A 17,500-nucleotide genomic window follows, 5' to 3' on the forward strand; every position below is an offset into this window, starting at 1 on the left:
GTCCAGACCTGTCTCCCATTGAACATGTGTGGCGCATTATGAAGCGTCAAAGATGACAACAGAGACCCTGGACTGTTGAACAACTTAAGCTGTACATCGAGCAAGAATGGGAATAATTCCACCTGAAAAGCTTAAAAAAAATGTGTCTCCTCAGTTCCCAAACGTTTACAAAGTGTTGTTAAAAGGAAAGGCCACGTAACACAGTGGTAAAAATGCCCCTGTGACAACTTTTTTGCAGTGTGTTGCTGCCATTAAATTGCAAGTTAATGATTATTTGCAAAAACAAATGTAGTTTCTCAGTTCAAACATTAAACATCAAACTGAATATAAGTTGAAAAGGATTTGCAAATCATTGTATTCTGTTTTATTTACAATTTACACAACTTTACCATGAATTGATTAACGTGGACCCCGACTTAAACAAGTTGAAAAACGTATTCGGGTGTTACCATTTAGTGGTCAATTGTACGGAATATGCACTGTACTGTGCAATCTCTACTAATAAAAGTTTTAACCAATCAATGCCAACTTCACTGGTTTGGAGTTTTGTAAATGCACTGCACGACTGCTTCTAAAATGCCCATAAAAGGTGGTACATGTCTCAACCATGTTTGGCATACTTGCCAACCCTCCCGAATTTTCCGGGAGACTCCCGAAATTCAGCCCCTCTCCCGAAAACCTCCCGGGACAAATATTCTCCCGAAAATCTCCCGATTTTCAGCCAGAGCTGGAGGCCACGCCCCCTCCAGCTCCATGCGGACCGGAGTGAGGACAGCCTTTTTTCACAAGGGAGGACAACAGGGTGACAATAAATAAATCATCCAGACTAGAGATAAATTGTATTATTATGTTTATCTTACCTAAAAATAAATATATTTATTAATTAAAAAAACCAAAAACGAAATACATTTTTACTATATTTTGCTAAAAACATCAAAATTAATTGTATTTTTATTTGTATTTTTTCTGACTCTTTATTACATCCAGCCATAGAATTATACATTAAAATAAACATATTTGAAATAATTCATTTTAAATGATCATAATTCATTTAAAATGACCATATTTAATTATTAAAATAATTGCTTGTTTATCAACAACTTTAGCATTTTATTCATTACATTTTGAAGCTCTCAGAAGCCAAGTTATGTTATATTCCTTAGTATTTATTTATGCAAGTTTGAAGTATCAATTATCTAAACACAGTTTTGTTTGCATATTTTCAGGATATATATATATATATATATATATATATATATATACATATATATATATATATATATATATATTAGAGATGCGCGGTTTGCGGGCACAACCGTGGAGTCCGCGGATTATCCGCGGATCGGGCGGATGAAATTAAAAAAAATTTGATTTTATCCGCGGGTCGGGTCGGGCGGTTGAAATAAAAAAAAATTAGATTTTAAATAGATTCAGGCGGGTGGCAGTTAAACCAATTGGGAAATATATATACATAGTTAAATGTTGTTACCCACATACGAAAAACGAGCAGGCACCTGCAGCACATACCACAACAGAAGAAAAAAAAAAAAAAAGAGATGGACACTTTTACGGAGCGGAGAAGGGACGCCTCGCCGGGGTCCGGGACCGAGGCCCCTTCCCCCGAGAGGGCCCCACCTGGAGCCGTAGCTGAGGCGATCCGCGAGAAGGGCCCGACGCACGTCCAGGGTCACCACCGTGCCCACCGCACCGACACCCCGCCTCGTCCGCCTTCGCCGCGGCCGGCGTCACACGCAGCAGGTAAGCAGCTTACCTGCCCGCCACCCCCGTGGCCGGGGGCTCGTAACAGGGGTCACTCCGCGCGCTCCGCCCGCGCAGCTTACCTGCCCGCCACCCCTATTGCCGGGGGCGCGTAACAGGGGTTACTCCGCGCGCAGTGCGCTCACGAAAGGGGTGGGGCTCACCCTGGTTGATATAGAGAGCAGGACGGTGGCCATGGAAGTCGGAACCCGCTAAGGAGTGTGTAACAACCCACCTGCCGAATCAACTAGCCCTGAAAATGGATGGCGCTGGAGCGTCGGGCCCATACCCGGCCGTCGCCGGCAGCGAGACGCGCTTGGAGGTGCGCTCAGCGCGGCTCCCATATGATTGCGCACTGGTGTGCGTCTGGGTCGTGACAGCGTGGCACGCAAATGTCTGTGCTGCATTGGATCAGTCTCCTTTCTTTAACAGGCAAAAGCTTTATAACCTCACTAATGCCTTGCATCGTCTATATTAGATATATAACAACGGGCGGGTGCGGTTCTGATCAAATGTTAGGTCGGGTGGATGGCGGATGGTTGACGACTTTCTGATGCGGTTGCGGATGAAATAATTGCCTATCCGCGCATCTCTAATATATATATATATATATATATATGTATATGTATGAAATACTTCACTTGGTGAATTCTAGCTGTCAATATACTCCTCCCCTCTTAACCACGCCCCGCCCCACCCCTGACCACGCCCCTGCCCCCCACCTCCCGAAATCGGAGGTTTCAAGTTGGCAAGTATGATGTTTGGGAAAATAACAAGTCGCCACATTTAAATAGGGCACTCTGCACACGCAGTCTTAGTAGATAACACAACCACTAATAGTACAAACTATTTTATGGATTGCACACGCTGTTTAGCGAAGGGTATTTGGATCTTGGAAGATATACAAGTGCACCAATTTGTCCGAGACAACCACCCTGAGGCGGAGGCCATAGTTGCGTGTCTCCAGAGACACAATGAAGCGATTCCAATGAAATGCACTGTTGACGCTATGTTGCATAATCAAATAAACATTTGCTTATGTCAACACATTTACTTTATTTTCCCTCGAGGCTTGCTTTCACTTGTATGCCAACACATTTGTATTCATCATTTTGTATTTTTTATGGCACGAAGTGCGGATAGAAGTAGTAAACTTGTGAAGAATGCTAGCGATGACGTAGATGGTGTTGGGTTTTTTTATACTTAAGAAATTGTTCTCACCAGACAGACTCCTCCCGTTCGCCGCGCCGGCTCCCCAACCTGTTGTTGCCGACCCAGGATCAGCTGAGCGGCAACTGCAGCCGCAGCAAGCGGAGGAGGCCGACCCAGGATCGGCTGGTGTCGCCGTGTTGTTCTTTCTCTCCCAGCCGAACCTCCGAACAGAAAACTCGTGCGTTTCCCCGCGTGTGCACGCAGGGAAAACACAAGCGCAGAACCCTCGGACGTGTGCGCGCTCCCGCAGACGCTGTGTGAGAGGTTCACGCGGCATGAACAATGTAGGAAAGTAGACTTTTCTTCATCCGCGGGTAGGTGGTGGTGGGGGGGAACGTGAAGTGCTCACGACGGGAAGGAAAGTTTTCGCTCCGTCACCTCGCAGCTCAGGCGATGCTAACTCACTTTTATTCCTCGCCCTTTGCCTTTTGGAGCTTTCTTGGAAAGCAGCGTGACTGTGCGAGGGCTAAGAGCGCGGGACTTGGTCCACACCTCAGGAATTCCGAGCACATCGAGCAGTAGAGTCAGTGAACGCCGCAGGCAGCTAACTGCTAGCTCCAACTGTTTTTTAAACACACTTTTTGGGCCTTTTCGCGACACCCCGACGAGAAAGGCAGTCGTCTGATGCCGTCGGCGCTCCTCGGGGAATAAAACCGAGGCTAAAGTTAGCTACTAGTTGAATTAGCTGGCTGGCGCTAGTTTGTTGTGGAAGTGTGCTGGCGTCGCGGCTAACTGCTAGCATGCCGCAGCTGAGCCCCGCTGACGGCGAAGACTTGGGCGCCAACGACGAGCTTCTCCGCTTCAAGGATGAGGGCGAGCACGACGACAAGACCAGCGTGGCCGCGGAGCGGGACCTGGACGACGTCAAGTCCTCCCTCGTCAACGAGTCCGAGACCAACAGCGGTTCTGATTCGGAGGTGAGCAAACACAAGTCTGTAACTTCACCACCATGCGGACAAACTGTATCTATCTATGTATGTGTGTGTGTGTATGTAGGCGGACAGGCGAGCCAGGACCGACCCGGACTTGGCGAGCCGGGCCAGACAGAACCAGCTGTTCGGAGAAGGTACCAGCGAGTCTTTGAGCACAACCCGACACCTTGTTGTTTACATCAGTGATTTTCAACCACTGTGCCGCGGCACACTTGCATACCTGCCAACTACTCCGGTTTTCCCGTAATTAGTACGGTTTTCATCAACCTATTCCGGGTTACGGTTGCAGTGATAAAAAATACGGTTTTTCATTAATTTAAAAAAAAAAAAAAAAAATATTAAGTTTTATTCACGAAATCGCGTAACAACAATGACAATCGACACTGCTTCCCGTAACTTCCTATCGAGCCATTCCGAATGCCATGCGCGAGGCTATTTATAGCAGAGGTGGGACCAAGTCATTGTTTTGCAAGTCACAAGTAAGTCTCAAGTCTTTGCCCTCAAGTCCGAGTCAAGTCCCGAGTCAAGACAGGCAAGCCCCGAGTCAAGTCCAAAGTCAAGACTGGAAAGTCCTAAGTCCTGCATTTTGAGTTTCGAGTCCTTTCAAGTCCTTTTAACCACAGACTAATATATTAACACAGATTGTGTATGCTTTTCAAACGCTGTATTTATTTATTAAAACAAGTGCATTTTAAATTGCAGGAAAGAAAATTGTGCTGACATTGCACTTTATAATAGCACTATTAACCAGTCATTTTAAACATTAACTCATTCCTTTACAGAACAAACACATTGAAAAATAAAGTGCAAATGTACTTATTTGTACAAAAGTGTTAACATTGAAAAAACATGACATATACGTGAACATAACAAAAAAGTTGTACTTTTTATATGTCAGGGCCCTATGCTGCATTGCATTTGCAAAAGACCAAATTAGCCAAGAGTCTGTCAGTCATTTGTGCACGATGGGGGCGTAGTATGATGCCACCATGGCTGAAAACTCGCTCCACTGGAGCACTGGAAGCAGGCACTGCCAAGACTCTCATGGCCACTCGGAACAGTGAAGGAAGAGTCTTCATGTTCAATGCCCAGAACAAAAGGGGGGAGAGAGTTTTTTTTGGGTTGGTGCACTACTTGTAAGTGTATCTTGTGTTTTTTATGTTGATTTAATTAAAAAAAGAAAAAAATATATATATATTTCTTGTGCGGCCCGATACCAATCGATCCACGGACCAGTAGCGGGCCGCGGCCCGGTGGTTGGGGACCACTGAGGTAAACAACCAACAGTATGTCAGAAAGCTAGCTAAAACGGTACACTTACGGTATTCATAATATAGTATACATTTTAACTGACCTTTATTTGACTATTTTTGTCTTTTTTTAGGTGGCTAAAATACGCGGTGCTGCTGACCGCCGTCTTAACGTTACGTGTGATATATTGACTAACGTAACCCTGCTTAAAAAAAATCACTGAACAAAAAGTATGAATAAGGTAGTGAACTGCAACAGATTCCCGTGTTTGCAATAACGTTATAACGTTAGCAGTGAGTTTACAGCCTCACTGATTTAACTACACAGCAAATAAAAGTCACGTTACTTAGCCAATAAACGTTATCTTACATTCAAAACTTACCGTTCTTTGTGCAACTTCAAATGCCGGACGAAGTTGGAAGTTGTTGCCTCTCCATCAGTAATTTTCGAACCGCATGTGTTGCATACTGCAAACCGTTTTGTGTTGACCACCTCGTAATTTTTATACCCAAACGAAATTATTTTAGGTATCATTTTTTGTTCACTGGCGTGTGGTTTGGACATGTCTTCTTCCTTGGTTGTCCTGCAATTTGATTGGATGAATGCTATGTGATGAAAACAAAGTAGATCTAATTTGATTGGCTGTTGTACTGAGAGCACACCAGCTGACACACGCAACGCTGATAGACAAGTACACAATGAAAAATACGGAGCGCTCCCGAATAACTTTTTCATCTTTGGGTTTTGGGGAAAGTAGCAAGTCATGTCAAGTCATGTCAATTCAAAAGGCTCAAGTCCAAGTGAAGTCACAAGTCATTGATGTTAAAGTCTAAGTCGAGTTGCAAGTCTTTTTACATTTTGTCAAGTCGAGTCTAAAGTCATCAAATTCATGACTCGAGTCTGACTCGAGTCCAAGTCATGTGACTCGAGTCCACACCTCTGATTTATAGCACCGCTGCCAAGCACGAGGCACCAGTTGCCATTGTTTCCAAACGAGCGAACGATCATGGAATCAGCCGGAGAAAAATCGCAAACGAGTCTTAAACCGAAAAGAAAACTGCAGTCATTCCGGGAAGAATATTCAAAAGCCTATCCGGGAATAATTTTCCGTTACAAAAAGGGTGAAAACTACGCGAATTGCACCTTGTGCAGACAAGATTTTTCGATCGGACACGGAGGAATTAGTGAGGGAATGCAATACGGCTTCCACAGGTGAAAACATTTACAAAATACTCGCGGAAGAAATAGACTCAAACGAAATTCCTTGGCAGAATTTGGTTTGCTTTGCTGCCGATAATGCTGCAGTGATGATGGGATCTAAAAAGGGTGTTGCAGCTTTCATTACGGAAATGTCTCCTTCGGTTTACATCGCCGGTAAGTACAGTTCGTAGCATAAAAAAACTCACAAAACATAAAATTTTAAGTAAATCTTTTATTACATAAACAATAAATCAAATCAAAAATAATTTCTGTGTACAGTATATCTTTTTATTTGTGATAACGATAACATGTTCAAAACAAGTAACATATAACTATCATACTATTCTATTACTCTTTATTAATTTGAAAAATGTCGTCATGAAGTTTTATATTTATATTTATTTATATTTCTTTCATAAACCAAAATTTCGACCTGAAGTTTCTTGTTACAATAATGTCTGCAATATCAATAATGACATGTCTTATTTATATTGTGTAATTTGAACCAAATACTCTCAAAAATCTTATTCTTTCAAGTTGTTCAAAGTTTCAACATATATGATAGACTGATAGAAAAGTGATGGTTTTAGCAACATTTTAACCTGTCTGAATGCTAATAATCATTTTGCGTCGGGGGGCGATCTGAACTCCCCACCAGGACTTTGTCCTGGACCTACCGAGGCCTGTGGCCCCTGGACCCTGGCTACTAGGTTTTTCTGATTTCAAAAGTTGGCAGGTATGCACTTGTGTGCGTGAGATATTGTCTGGTGTGCCGTGGGAAATCATGCAACTTCACCTAATTGATCCAAAAAACATTTTTTTGCAAATCAATAATCAATAATTAGACATGTCAGATAATATCTACAGGAGAGCACCATCAAAACAGGAAGGGTCACCAAAATAACAGCGCAAGACAGGAACTGAAGCACTACATACAGGAAACAACAACAAACTCAAAATAAGGCACGACAACCTGGTGGAGTTTCATTTTTTAACCTTTTCTGCTGGTGGTGTGCCTCCGTATGCCTCGGACTGCCGATATTATCAGCCGATAAGTGCTTTAAAATGTAATATCGGAAATTATCGGTATCTGTACTAAAATGCCGCTGTACGTAGTGGTACACAGACGTAGGGAGAAGTACAGAGCGCCAATAAACCTTAAAGGCACTGCCTTTGCGTGCCGGCCCAGTCACATAATATCCACAGCTTTTCACACACACACAAGCGAATGCAAGGCATACTTGGTCGACAGCCATCCAGGTCACACTGATGGTGGCCGTATAAACAACTTTAACACTGTTACAAATATGCGCCACACTGTGAACCCACACCAAACAAGAATGACAAACACATTTCGGGAGAACAGCCACACCGTAACACAACATAAACACAACAGAACAAATACCCAGAGCCCCTTGCAGCACTAACTCTTCCGGGACGCTACAATATACACCCCCCGCTACCCCGCTCGTTCTCGCAATTGTTGGATATGAATTCAAACTATAACCAACTGTGCATCAATAAAGCTCTTGTCTCAAAGTAGGTGTACTGTCACCACCTGTCACATCACGTCGTGACTTATTTAGAACTTTTTGGTGTTTTCCTCTGTGTTGTGTTTTAGTTCTTGTGTTGCGCTCCTAATTTGGTAGCTTTTCCTCTTTTGTTGGTATTTTCCTGTAACAGTTTCTTGTCACCTATGGTCATGAGCGAAAGGACAAGATCACGGGTACAAGCGGCCGAAATGAGTTTCCTCCGCCGGGTGGCGGGTCTCTCCCTTTAGAGATAGGGTGAGAAGCTCTGCCATCCGGGAGGAGCTCAAAGTAAAGCCGCTGCTCCTCCACATGGAGAGGAGCCAGATGAGGTGGTTCGGGCATCTGGTCAGGATGCCACCCGAACGCCTCCCTAGGGAGGTGTTTAGGGCACGTCCGACCGGTAGGAGGCCACGGGGAAGACCCAGGACACGTTGGAAAGACTGTCTCCCAGCTGGCCTGGGAACGCCTCTGGATCCCCCGGGAAGAGCTGGACGAAGTGGCTGGGGAGAGGGAAGTCTGGGCTTCTCTGCTTAGGCTGCTGCCCCCGCAACCCAACCTCGGATAAGCGGAAGAAGATGGATGGATGGAGTTTCATGTCTTCCTTGAACACTATTCCCCGCACCTTCTTTGTTTTCGCAATAAGGACTATTTCAATTGTGCGGACGCTATCCTTCTTTGTGGGCACATTGTTGATTGTCATGTCATGTACGGATGTACTTTGTGGACACAGTATCTCCTCCACACGCTGTAAGTCTTTGCTGTCGTCCAGCATTTTGTTTTTGTTTACTTTGCAGCCAGTTCAGTTTTAGTTTCATTCTCCATAGCCTTCCCTAAGCTTCAATGCCTTTCCTTAGCGGCACTCGCCTTTTGTTTATTTTTGGTTTAAGCGTTGGATACCTTTTTACCTACACACTGTCGCCTGCATATTGTGATCACGACAAAGCAATTAGCTACCTGCTGCCACCGACTGATATGGAAGAGTATTACACAGTTACTTCGCCGCGCTCTAGGCGGCACAGACATTCAACAACGGCACATTTTTTGCGGATTTGATTACCGGTTTTGCAAAAAATATTTTAAACCCAATTAGGTAAAATTACATAATCTCCCACGGCACACCAGACTGTATCTCACGGCACACGCGGCACAGTTGTTGAAAAACACTGCTTTAAAGTACCAGTAGAGTGGAAAAACAAGTTGACTTTGTATGTCATCCATTTATGCCAACCATATCCAATTGTATTTACAATGCGCAAAGTATGTGGAAAATACGTCTATCCATCCTTTTTCTACCGCTTGTCCCTCTCATCTAAACATCACAAAATGCCACAAATTCAGTCAGCCATTTTGAATATTCCGCTCCGAACATATTCGGTCATTTCCGTAGATTGACATCACTGGGGTAACACTTCTGCACTCTGACCAGATCAGTCATACTGGAAATATGCACAAATTAGAGAGATACAGTATGTGTTGTCTATCATTCACAATCCCTATATAAGATATGAACACCTATGTGTTGTTTTTTTTTAATGCATTCTAATTCGTAAAAAAATAAATACATAAATAGTCGGTCAATGGGGACTCTCTATTCCGCCAACAAAAGCTTCTAATTAACCATCCAAAACCCGCCAACAATACTCTACATCAGGGGTGCTCACACTTTTTCTGCAGGCGAGCTACTTTTCAATTGATCAAGTCGTGGGGTTCTACCTCATTCATATATATAATTTATATTTACTTATTTATGAAACATATGTTTTTGTTAACAAGTTAAAGGTGTTTAATGATAATACAAGCATGTTTAACACATATAGTTAATAGTGTTAATAAATTAAAGGTGTTTAATGAAAATACAAGTTTGTTTAATACATATAGTTAATATTGTTAACAAGTTAAAGGTGATTAATGATAATACAAGCATGTTTAACACATATAGTTAATATTGTTAATAAATTAAAGGTGTTTAATGATAATACAATAATGTTTAACACATATAGTTAATATTGTTAACAAGTTAAAGGTGTTTAAAGATAATACAAGCATGTTTAACACTTTTAGTTAATATTGGTAATAAGTTAAAGGTGTTTAAAGATAATACAAGCATGTTTAACACATATAGTTAATATTGTTAATAAGTTAAAGGTGTTTAAAGATAATACAAGCATGTTTAACACATATAGTAAATATTGTTAATAAGTTAAAAGTGTTTAGAGATAATACAAGCATGTTTAACACATATAGATTCCTTTCTTTCATGAAGACAAGAATATAAGTTGGTGTATTACCTGATTGTGATGACTTGCATTGATTGGAATCAGACAGTAGTGCTGATAAGGTTCGCATTTTCGAATGGAGGAGAAAAAAAGTCCTCCTTTCTGTCCAATACCACATGAAAGTGGTTGGTTTTTGGCATTTTATTTATCCAGCTTCCGTACTCCTTTGTATACACTTTACAAGAAATACATTGTCGGCAAACTCCGTAGCTTGCTAGCTTGTGCACGCCAGCTTTCTGAGACTCTTATTTTGGTAGCGCAGGCAGGATGAAGTAGCGCTTTTATTGTGCAACTGTGCAGTCGGTCTTTGGAGTTTTGACGACAGGTACGGCGCCAGAGTCTGTTGAAATAAAGTGTTTCTCGCCTTCCAGTCGGTCATTTTAATGAGCTGGCAGCAGCCAGCGTCATCTCAGAAGACCCTCGGGTGCCGTGAATGTCAATCAAGTGACGTCATAGTGAAGATTTATGATCGCTCATTTTTAGGACTATTTTTTAATGGCTGGCTGGTGATCGACTGACACACCCTCCGAGATCGACCGGTAGATCGCGATCGACGTAATGAGCACTCCTGCTCTACATGTATACACATATCGTGACATAAATATTAACCGAATATTAAAGCGATGTTGTTATTATAAGCGCTAACGCAGACGGACTATATTCTAGCGGCAGATTGATAACACACAGCTAAATAACCCTCTGCTGCTTTACTGTGATCTGGCCGCGATGTCCTGCTGCTCCCGCATCATCTCGGCTCGCCAAAGTTATTGTAGATTATAAATCGTGCTTCTCATCTGGATATTAGGAGGATTTAGCCATAGATCTAGAAGTCGTTCATCTGTGACATTCAATTCATACCCGGAGATGGAGACAAATACACACAACCGCAAACAGCGTCTGCATGGAGACTTTTCCTTGTTGACCCTTCGTGTGCATCATGATTAATTCTTCATATAAATGGGAAGATATGGACATCCTATCAGTTGTCATCGAAGTGAGAGCAGACATTGTACAGTAAGCTATCGTTTTATTGTGTTCGTATTTCTTGTTCCGTGATGCTTTGTGTTTCACTAAAACTGCATCTGTTTAGCAGAGCTTCTAAAACTTGTAGCTCATCCTCCTTATATTCAGGATCAACAATATACGTTTATGGAACATCATTTTTCCCAAAGTAATCCTTGTTGGCTCTCACAAAGTCTGCATGATTTGCATTGTTGTTGGTGATGAAGGGATCTGTGGTTCCTACCTCTATGTCACGCAATGACATGTCTGGCTGGCTCATTATCTCTCAAAATGGCTGGGGAATCTCCCTGCGATTGATACTATTTTGATCGTATCTATTTACTCGCAAACTTTGGGAGTCTTCCGTTGTCATACACCAGATATATATAATAATAGCTTAAATATAGAGGCAACTTGTTTTTCCACTCTACAGGTACATTAACTTACTTGGCCCTTTTGCTTTATATCTACCTAAGAATTTCCCTAAAACTAACTTGGCCATTTAATTAGCATGGCTTCGTGCCTACCTAACTAATGTCCCTAAAGATAACTTGGCCCTTTAACTAGCATGGCTTTATACCTAATTAACATGGCCCTTTAACTAACTACCATGGCCCTTTTAACTAACTAATATCCCTAAATCTAACTTGGCCCTTTAATGCGCACGTTTTTTTACAGACCTAACATGGCTCTTTAAATAACGAACATGGCCATTTAACTAAAGTGTCCATCCAACTAACATATCCATTTAACTAACTAATGCCCTTTTTACTAACATGTCCCTTTATATAACGCAGGGGTGCTCACACTTTTTCTGCAGGTGAGCTACTTTTCAATTGATCAAGTCGTGGGGATCTACCTCATTCATATATATCATTTATATTTACTTATTTATGGACGGCGTGGCGAAGTTGGTAGAGTGGCCGTGCCAGCAATCGGAGGGTTGCTGGTTACTGGGGTTCAATCCCCACCTTCTACCATCCTAGTCACGTCCGTTGTGTCCTTGGGCAAGACACTTCACCCCTTGCTCCTGATGGCTGCTGGTTAGCGCCTTGCATGGCAGCTCCCGCCATGTGTGTGAATGTGTGTGTGAATGGGTGAATGTGGAAATACTGTTAAAGCGCTTTGAGTACCTTGAAGGTAGAAAAGCGCTATACAAGTATAACCCATTTATCATTTATTTATTATATGTTTTTGTTAACAAGTTAAAGGTGTTTATAGATAATGCAAGCATGTTTAACACATATAGTTAATATTGTTAATACATGAAAGGTGTTTAATGATAATACAAGTATGTTTAATACATATAGTTAATATTGTTAACAAGTTAAAGGTGTTTATAGATAATGCAAGCATGTTTAACACATATAGTTAATATTGTTAACAAGTTAAAGGTGGTTAAAAATAATACAAGCATATTTAACACAGATAGTTAATATTGTTAACAACTTAAAGGTGGTTAAAGATAAAACAAGCATGTTTAACACATATAGTTAATATTGTTAACAACTTAAAGGTGGTTAAAGATAATACAAGCATGTTTAACACATATAGTTAATATTGTTAACAACTTAAAGGTGGTTAAAGATAATACAAGCATGTTTAACACATATAGATTCCTTTCTTTCATGAAGACAAGAATATAAGTTGGTGTATTACCTGATTGTGATGACTTGCATTGATTGGAATCAGACAGTGGTGATGATAACGTCCGCATTTTCGAATGGAGGAGAAAAAAAGTCCTCCTTTCTGTCCAATACAACATGAAAGTGGTTGGTTTTTGGCATCTTATTTGTCCAGCTTCCGTACTCCTTTGTATACACTTTACAAGAAATACATTGTCGGCAAACTCCGTAGCTTGCTAGCTTGTGCACGCCAGATTTCTGAGACTCTTATTTTGGTAGCGCAGGCAGGATGAAGCAGAGCTGTTATTGTGCAACTGTGCAGTCGGTCTTTGGAGTTTTGACAACAGGTACGGTGCCAGAGTCTGTTGAAATAAAGTGTTTCTCGTCTTCCTGTCGGTAATTTTAATGAGCTGGCAGCAGCCAGCGTCATCTCAGAAGACCCTCGGGTGCCGTGAATGTCAATCAAGTGACGTCATAGTGAAGATTTATGATCGCTCGACTGACACACCCTCCGAGATCGACCGGTAGATCGCGATCGACGTAATGAGCACCCCTGATCTAACGTGTCCAACTATTTAATGTGTCCCCGTATTTAATGTATCCCTTTGACAAACATGTCCACTTATCTCATGTGTCCCTTTAACTAACGTGTCCCTTTTAACTTACTAACTAATGTTCATTAAACTGTCTGTTTGCCCCTCTAACACATGACCATTAAACAAACAAATGTCTCTTAAACTAACGTGTACCTTTAACGACCATGTCCACTTATCTAATGTGTCCCTATCACACAGTGCTGCGGAGACATCAGGCCGCGGGTCTCTTCCAGCCGCCCCCCTACATGGGATACCCCTTCTTCATGATTCCAGACCTATGCGGGCCGTATCTCGCCGGCGGAGGCCTGGCAGCGGGCACACGTGCGGTAAGTGAGCATGATTTCACACCGTGTCCACCCACCTCACGGGTGTGTTTGTATCCAACAAAGACTTTAGAGCAATGGTTCTGAAACTTCACCAAGTACCACCTCAGGAAAAAAACTTGGCTCTCCAAGTACCATCATGGTGACTAACATTAAAATACAGTAGCGTGGTAGGCCCAAGTATTCATTATAAACCAGGCATAGGTTTTATTTAACAATTATAAGTAATATTTTTGGCCATTATAACATTATACACTGTTTGAAGAGTAACACTGAGTTTGAATATAGGAAAATAAAACTCTGTACTTTAATCAAGTAATTATTTGGCGTACCACTAGGTGGAGCCCGCGCACCACTAGTGGTACACATACCACAGTTTGAGAATCACCGCTTTCGAGCAGGGGTTCTTAACCTTTTTGACCTTGTCGACTGTCACGTTCAAACACAGGACATCTATTAAACAAGACAAAAGGCAAGGAATCAAACAGAGACAGAATTCAATTTGGACTCAATTGAGGAGAGACATGCGTCAACCTGTAACCTCTTACAGTGTCTTAGCACGCTCTGACGAAGAAGGTTTTCGTCTACTCCTTTATTCAGATGTTCAATGTTCACGCACCAACACATGTCACAGCAGGAATGGGACGTATGTAAAACAGTCATTGTTTTCGGTCGCTTTGAAGTTCAAGAAGAGGATTTCTCGGGCTTGGGCTCTTCCTGGATCCAGCTGGGGCAGGTGTTGGAGGACAATGGATAACCCCTCCCGTCTCCTGACCACAGTGACTTCAAGAGGGCAGCGGGTCGTAAATAGCGTTGACCTCGGTTACCAAATAGTTGGAAGAGAGTTTGTGAAATACTTCAAAGAGAGTTCCTCTGGAAGTTGAGCAGATCCTGCCATCTGTCCGTGTTGAAATCACAGTGGCGTTTCACGAGCATTCTTCCTCTTGTTAGGCCTCGAAAGACAGCATTCATAATACAACGTTTCTTTTGTGATAACTTACAAACAATTATTCCAACATCGACCTCGAGGCCCAACTTTTCCACTCGAATATGAACACTGAATTAGTACTATTACTTTTGATTTTAATCATTATCAATAATTATATCTAACCTACTTACAGTTTAATAGGATGAACCTTGTCAAATGATTTGAAAACGTGTTAATCACAAAGATTGTTATCAAGGCTTCGGTCAGGCTGATTACGAAAATAAATACTAATCAAATATACTGCATAAGAAACTAATGAAAAATAAATGTATATACAATTACACAATGCTAAAATACATACCGTATTTTCCGCACCATAAGCCGCCCCGTGTTATAAGCCGCATCTAACTGCGCTAAAGGAATGTCAAAAAAACAGTCAGATAGGTCAGTCAAACTTTAATAATATATTAAAAACCAGCGTGATGTGGGCGCGCATGGAGTCGTATATCAACATGGACGGAGCTGCGTGAAAAAAGCCACCCGGCCTCTTCGCGTAAACTTACCTTAACCACTCGCTCATCTTTTCTTCATCCATCCATCCCTTCGAGTTAGCTTTTATGATGACGCCGGCTGGAAAGGTCTCTTTTGGCAAGGTCTTCCTTTTGAATATCACCATGGGTGGAAGTTTCTGGCCATTAGCATGGCAAGCTAGAACCACAGTGAAGGATGACTTCTCATTCCCTGTGGTGCGAATATTCACCGTACGTGCTCCCGTTGTATCCACAGTGCGGTTCACAGGAATATCAAAAGTCAGTGGAACCTCGTCCATGTTGATAATGTTCTCTGGCCGGATCTTTTTTTCAGCTATCTTGTTTTTACAATATGCACGGAAAGTAGCCAGCTTTTCTTGAAAGTCTTTAGGCAGTTGCTGTGAAATAGTAGTCCGTGTGCGGATGGAGAGATTGCGTCTTTTCATGAACCGGAAACCTGTCGCTTAGTAGGAGCCATTTTGTGGTCTTTACAGATGTAAACACACAAAGGAAATGAAACGTAATATCCGCGCGCTTTTTCTTCTTCTACGCGGGCGGGTGGTTGCTTACAGTAGAAGAAGAAGCGCTTCCTGTTCTATGGGGGCGGGTGCTTACCTTGGCGGTTGCTTGCGTAGAAGAAGAAGCACTTCCTCTTCTACGGGGAAAAAAGATGGCGGCTGTTTACCGTAGTTGCGAGACTGAAACTTTATGAAAATGAATCTTAATATTAATCCATATATAAAGCGCACCGGGTTATAAGCCGCACTGTCAGCTTTTGAGTAAATTTGTGGTTTTTAGGTGCGGCTAATAGTGCGGAAAATACGGTACATTCAAACTGAATTAATAATAATAATAATAAATACGTTTCTTAAATAATCTGACAATAAAATTAAAGTGCCAAAGAAAATACAGCTTGACCGCTTCAATCATAATTTTTGCACTTATAAATAGAGATAAGAGAGATTTGAATGCTTTAAAATGTGATATCGGAAATTATCGGTATCTGTTTCAAAAAGTAACATTTATGACTTTTTAAAACGCCGCTGTGTACACGGACGTAGGGAGAAGTACAGAGCGCCAATAAACCTTAAAGGCACTGCCTTTGCGTGCCGGCCCAATCACATAATATCTACGGCTTTTCACACACACAAGTGAATGCCATTAATACTTGGTCAACAGCCATACAGGTCACACTGAGGGTGGCCGTATAAACAACTTTAACACTGTTACAAATATGCGCCTCACTGTGAACCCACACCAAACAAGAATGACAAACACATTTTGGGAGAACATCCGCACCGTAACACAACATAAACACAACAGAACAAATACCCAGAACCCCTTGCAGCACTAACTCTTCTGGGACGCTACAATATACACCCCCCGCTACATATGTTTTTAGGGTGCCCTCTAGGGGGGCGCACGCTGCTCTACAACGTGCTTTGGCCATATGGTTAAGAAACACTTCTTTAGAGGATAGGAGAGCACTTTATTGTCACTACATTCCATTTTCAGCACCTGTTTAAGAACAGACATACATTGTACTGTCTGTCAAAACAGTAACGCTGAGGGGGTCGGCGCCCTGTAAAAGGTGGGAAAATGGTAGACATGGGGGTGTGAGGAGGAGAAAAAAAGCAAGTCCCAAACTAAACTCCTGGAAGTAGGGGGTTCGTTGGAAACCCTGAAATGACCTCTAGCAAAGCACATATACATATTACGAAGGGGGAGGGGCATCAGACCCGAAGCTGCTTCGTTTTCCGTCATACCACGTGAGCAGCCTCTTTGTGGTGACTGCCTTCGGAGATCTTTTTTTAACACGGTGTGTAAGAAGTGTGCGTGCCAGGTAGATGTTGACATAACGATAAGCTAAACATCTCTGAAGAAAAAGGAGAGTTGAATTCTGCATGGACAGATTCCGTTGCCTGCAAAATGACAACAATGTTTTTATAAGGTTTATAAGCTGTGTCACATTTTGCAGCTCAACTATTTTAAGGAAGCAAAGTGTCTGTCATCCTGCTACAGACAGTGACCTCTGACCATGCAATATAGCATTGTAGGCGGAGCTACAAAAGCTGGCAAAAAATATGCATCTACAGTATAAGGACGCATGTTGGTTGTAGCCCCGCCCCTTTTTACTCAGCCATGGTAGCACAATTTAGTTGGACTGCTAAAAGACTAATAGTCAGTTGTGCATGTGGACATTGTACTGGCAGACAGCAGGACAGATATACCAGGTGTTGTGTATGTCTCAAATGGAATACTTGCATGAGTACACTTCAATAAGTACACTGTGTACTTATTTCCTGACTGTGTGAATGTTGACAGTGTAGTGCAG

At 42.1% G+C, this 17,500-nt stretch overlaps 2 protein-coding genes across 4 annotated transcripts in view; one reads left to right on the forward strand and one right to left on the reverse strand.

Annotated features, from left to right (window-relative positions):
• dbnla (drebrin-like a) overlaps positions 1-3,247 on the reverse strand; it is a 27,958-nt gene extending 24,711 nt beyond the window's left edge. Inside the window, exon 1 of one of the 2 annotated variants that reach the window (XM_061927329.2) lies at positions 2,980-3,247. In XM_061927329.2, coding sequence (XP_061783313.1) covers positions 2,980-3,247 — 268 coding nt within the window. The remainder of the gene's footprint in view (positions 1-2,979) is intronic. The other variant, XM_061927330.2, reaches the window with a different exon arrangement.
• A 463-nt stretch (positions 3,248-3,710) lies between these two features.
• The window catches only part of LOC133574949 (transcription factor 7-like 2), a 30,359-nt gene continuing 16,569 nt past the window's right edge, over positions 3,711-17,500 (forward strand). For both annotated transcript variants that reach the window (XM_061927331.1, XM_061927333.1), the window contains exons 1-3: positions 3,711-3,887; positions 3,967-4,036; positions 13,583-13,710. In XM_061927331.1, coding sequence (XP_061783315.1) covers positions 3,711-3,887; positions 3,967-4,036; positions 13,583-13,710 — 375 coding nt within the window. The remainder of the gene's footprint in view (positions 3,888-3,966; positions 4,037-13,582; positions 13,711-17,500) is intronic.

The sequence above is a fragment of the Nerophis lumbriciformis genome, linkage group LG32, assembly GCF_033978685.3.
Source record: "Nerophis lumbriciformis linkage group LG32, RoL_Nlum_v2.1, whole genome shotgun sequence".
Lineage (NCBI taxonomy): Eukaryota > Metazoa > Chordata > Actinopteri > Syngnathiformes > Syngnathidae > Nerophis > Nerophis lumbriciformis.